General features: G+C 32.1%; 1 protein-coding gene across 1 annotated transcript; it reads left to right on the forward strand.

Moving 5' to 3' along the window:
- The first annotated feature begins 469 nt into the window (after window positions 1–469).
- On the forward strand, window positions 470–3,795 carry SKIP16 (SKP1/ASK-interacting protein 16). Its single transcript, XM_079032223.1, has 5 exons — window positions 470–822; window positions 1,488–2,213; window positions 2,622–2,840; window positions 3,096–3,202; window positions 3,550–3,795. Exons 1-5 carry the CDS (start codon window positions 601–603, stop codon window positions 3,626–3,628), a joined length of 1,353 nt encoding a protein of 450 aa, XP_078888349.1. The 5' UTR covers window positions 470–600; the 3' UTR covers window positions 3,629–3,795.
- Window positions 3,796–4,240: the final 445 nt, after the last annotated feature.

Below are 4,240 nucleotides of genomic sequence, written 5' to 3' on the forward strand. Positions count from 1 at the left end.
GTTTGCTGAACTTTTTTTTGCTTTCAGCAATTCATGGAAGAATGAATCAGAAAAAACCTATGACTGGACCAGCTACAAGAAAAAACATCATGATAGTTAATATAGGATCTCACCTATAACAGTAGGTGCAAGGGACAAAACCAAAAAAATTGAACAAAATTAAGGAATTTTATGTCAAATTTAGAAACATAATTAAGATAAAAACATATAAGATTTATAAACTTAAGGGGTTTTGTTTGCAAATTTGAAAAACATAATTAAGGTAAAAACATAAAAGATTTATAGAAAAGACAAAAATAAAAAATAAAAAAAAAAAACTTAGCAAATTTTGAACATGAAAAAAAATCATCACAGAACAAAACAAAACATGATAAACTTAAGGTCCTTTAGATTAAAAACCATTTTAAAAACACCTACCTAGTTAAAAGCTCCAATTTTCTAGGTTAAAAAAAAGAGAAAAAAAGAAAAAAGAAAAAGTTTGATGTCGAATTTCTATTTTCGTGTCGAATTCTAGACATGTCGAGTCACTTGTCCCGTAGTCCGTATCTCAATCCCTTTCGTTGAGAATCCTTTCCTGTTTGCAGATTGTGATCGATAACTATGGCGACGAAACAACCGACAGGGTTAGAGATTATTGGTGGGTTAGCTATTCACGTTATTGTATCGAAACTCGGACCTTCTGATGCAGCAGCTGTCGCATGTGTCAACAAACGCTTCAAAGATTGGGCCTCGGATGAATCTCTATGGTCGTCTTTCTGTGCGCAAGAACTGAAACTCTCTTCCCCTACTGATCCTTTGGGCAATCCATGTCCCTCTTTTAAGGTTAGATCAGTGAATTTCAGTTCCACGTTTTGTTTTATATTCACAGTGAATATGGATACTCAATCTGTTTGATTGTCGGGTTCTCTATATTTTTGATGTGAAATTAAAGAAAATCGTTTCTGTTTTCTTACTTATGCCGTGATAACAAAAAAAAAATTGGCCTAAACCCTAGCTAGTTTTTCTCTGGTTCGTGATAAATTTGGGGGAAAATTCGGTTGATTACTTTATATGTCGTGATTCCTCAAATTGTAGAATGTTAGGCGACAAATTTGTAACAAATACACCTCAGTTTTGAAATTGAAAATGAATAGAGATAACTTAATTGTCAAATGTATATGAAATGTGTGGGTTAGCCATATAACACCTTCATCCAAATAATTTCCTTGAAATTGCATATCCAAATAACCCCAAATGTGGTGTTATACAGCTAACCCTCACATTTGGGGTTATTTGGATATGCGATTTCAAGGAAATTATTTGTATGAAAGTGTGTTGTTTTGTTTTGCTGTGTTTTTGGTTTCAATCAAGTCTTCAATGAATGGGTAGCAATCATGACATATACGCTAATGTTTTATGGAATTTGCTTTTCTCTTATGAGAAAACCAAAAAATTGATGCCTATTATATGATCACTATGTTTAATTTTGTTTTCTTTTAACATTCTAGGCAGCTTATGGGGCATGGAGGGAAGCTTATGGTATGTACCCATGGTCTCTTGTTAAACGAGTGAAAGATGTTTGGGACAGAATTAAAACATGGTTAACAAAAAATTTCCCAGAGGTGTTACCCACCCTTCGTAAGGGTGCTTCTGAAGATGAAATAAACAAGTTAGAAAAGTGCTTGAAAGTAAAACTCCCTCTTCCCACAAGGGTCCTCTACCGATTTTGTGATGGACAAGAACAATGTAATCCTTCATCAAGAGGAAGTACAACTACACTTCAAAATCTATGTGGTTTAATCGGAGGTTACTCTTTCTATGAATATCTCGTGAATGTTTTCTTGTTGCCATTAGATCTTATAATCAAAGAGACGAATGATATTGTACGCCATCTTGGATTTAGTAAACACAAATACATTGTTGTGGCAACTTCTTCTACTTACACTGAGAAGATCTTTTTTCTTGATTGTGAGGAGGGTCAACTCTATGTTGGCACTAAGAATCTTTTAGTGAGTCGAGAGATAATGCCATGTGTTCCGAATGGATTGATAACTTCAGTTCATGATTCCAAAAGTTGTTTTCAACAAGATGGTATGTTGTTATGGTTGGAAGAACATGTTCATCGCCTTGAAACTGGATATATTAAAGTTCGTGAAGAAGGAAATATTAGAAGCATTAGTTTGTTCCCTGAACAACTTCCCCTTTGTTCTTCAGCTACCACAGGTGGTGTTCAGGTGGTGTTTCTTTTTGACTTAATGAGCTTAGTAGAAGCATTGCTTAATTTAGACAAAACGGGCTTAATGGGTTATGCATGTAATTTGGATAGTTATACATGGTTGTTTCTTTTTGACTTAATCCAGACAGAATAACTTAATGGGTTAAGCCAAAAAAACGTGGCTTAATGAATTAAGCCAAAACTCCTCTCAAGTTACAATTGATAAATATTGTGAAAATCGTTTGTCTGGAATGCAAGGGTAAAATGGTCATATTCTTTAATTTAGAAACAGCCTTTATGTATCCAGACAAACATCATTACCCATTCAGCCACTTTATCCATACACGACTCAATGAGAAAAAAGAAAGAACAACTTTAAAGCAACAAATCAAACAGCTAGTATATAAAGGGTAAAATGGTCATTTAGGTTCGTGCTTCTGCTGTATTTGTGCCTGAGTTCAGTGACCTTGTGCAAGAAGAAGAGAAATACATGTTTGCTTATTCAATTCGTATGTCTCTTAAACCTGAGGGATGTTTTATCCATGGAATGTCCTTCAATTCATGTCAACTCTATTGGAGACATTGGATCATTAAAGCAAACGATCATGTTGTTGCAGATATCAATGGAGAAGCTGTGATAGGCCAGGTATTCATCCTTAAATTGTTATATCAATGATCAAGGGTTTTTTAATTAAACTTTATTATAATTAAAAGTGAAGATTCAAGAATCTAGTAAGGACAAAGGAAATGCAAAAAAAAAAAAAAAAAAAAAAATCGAACAAATTAAGCTTGTCAAAGTACAAAATACATGTCGAAAGTAAATGATACATTGTACTTTGAAAAAGGCTTCTAGAAGTTTCTAGAAAGTAAAAGTTTGTTTTGTTTATTTATTTATTTACAGTTTCCACTATTACGTCCTGGGAAGAAAGAATTTGTTTACGAGAGTTGCACAATGTCCGCATCATCACCGGGATCTATCGAGGGTTCTTTCACATTTGTCCCTGGAAGGTTTGTTTAAAGAAAATTCTACAAAAAAAAAAAAAAAAAAATTACGCATAAAATAAATTAGAATCGATTGGAATTTCCATGTTTTTAATTTTTCATTTCATTTTGTCATGGAATATAGTAAATCCAAAAACTCTAGTACCATTTCTTTAAAGACAAAAACAAATTTGTTCATTTTTCTATATTTTGCTGGTGGAGTAGCCGGGGAAAATGTTTTTTAAACGATCAAAAGAAGTATAAAAGAACATTAAAAGTGGGTATTACTATTTCATTGTTCATTTTAACTTTAAAAAAAAAATTAAGTTTTCAATAGAAAGTATAATATAATGATTTGCACATTGTGTTTGTAGATTGGCAGATCCGAAAGGAAGTACTTTTGATGTTGAAGTTGCTAAATTTCCTCTTTTGTTGCCGGAATACATCTTCTAATTCCAAAGTGTTGTCCATGAAACTATCTTCTTATCATGTAATGAATCGCTTACAATCTACTTTTTTCAAAAACAAAAGAAAATCTTTGTGTGATTGAAATCCGAAATGAATTCTTGTAATCAATGATGTGAGAACCTTGGAATAATTTTCTATATTTTGATTGTCTATGTGATTGTTTTAGATTAGAATGGCAACTATTGGAGGTTTTTTTTTAGCGAAATTACATATATATGCTCCTTTATGATTGTTGCTAAACCGATTGTTCATTTTAGCCTACATGGTTTACTTAAAACGATGATGGCTATTTCTGTCGTTAATAGTCTACAATGTTTGTTACTTCATCCTATATTGAAGTAAAGTTGGAAATTTTCAAGGAGATAATTTTCGTTTTCTTTGGGTCCGAATAAATTCTACAAAGGTTATGGGAGGTGATATTTCAGCTTATGTTTTGATTCATCCATTTAAAAAAATATATTTTTTCAGTTTTGACATCTTTTATTTTAACTGAAGATAGAGAATTATGATAAAGGGTATACGAGTTAACTCATTTTTTTTTCATAATATGTTTTAATTTAAGAGATAAATCGATACAAATTTTAGATTATTTTTATA

Source organism: Lactuca serriola, chromosome 3, assembly GCF_051521515.1.
Source record: "Lactuca serriola cultivar US96UC23 chromosome 3, Lser_US96UC23_V15, whole genome shotgun sequence".
Taxonomy (NCBI): Eukaryota; Viridiplantae; Streptophyta; class Magnoliopsida; order Asterales; family Asteraceae; genus Lactuca; species Lactuca serriola.

Bases quoted from the DNA above. Each gene is read 5' to 3' on its own strand.
- SKIP16 (XM_079032223.1), top strand. From the start codon at position 601: ATGGCGACGAAACAACCGACAGGGTTAGAGATTATTGGTGGGTTAGCT. The intron at 823-1,487 runs GTTAGATCAGTG...TTAACATTCTAG, and splicing joins ATCCATGTCCCTCTTTTAAG to GCAGCTTATGGGGCATGGAG. The intron at 2,214-2,621 runs GTGGTGTTTCTT...ATGGTCATTTAG, and splicing joins CTACCACAGGTGGTGTTCAG to GTTCGTGCTTCTGCTGTATT.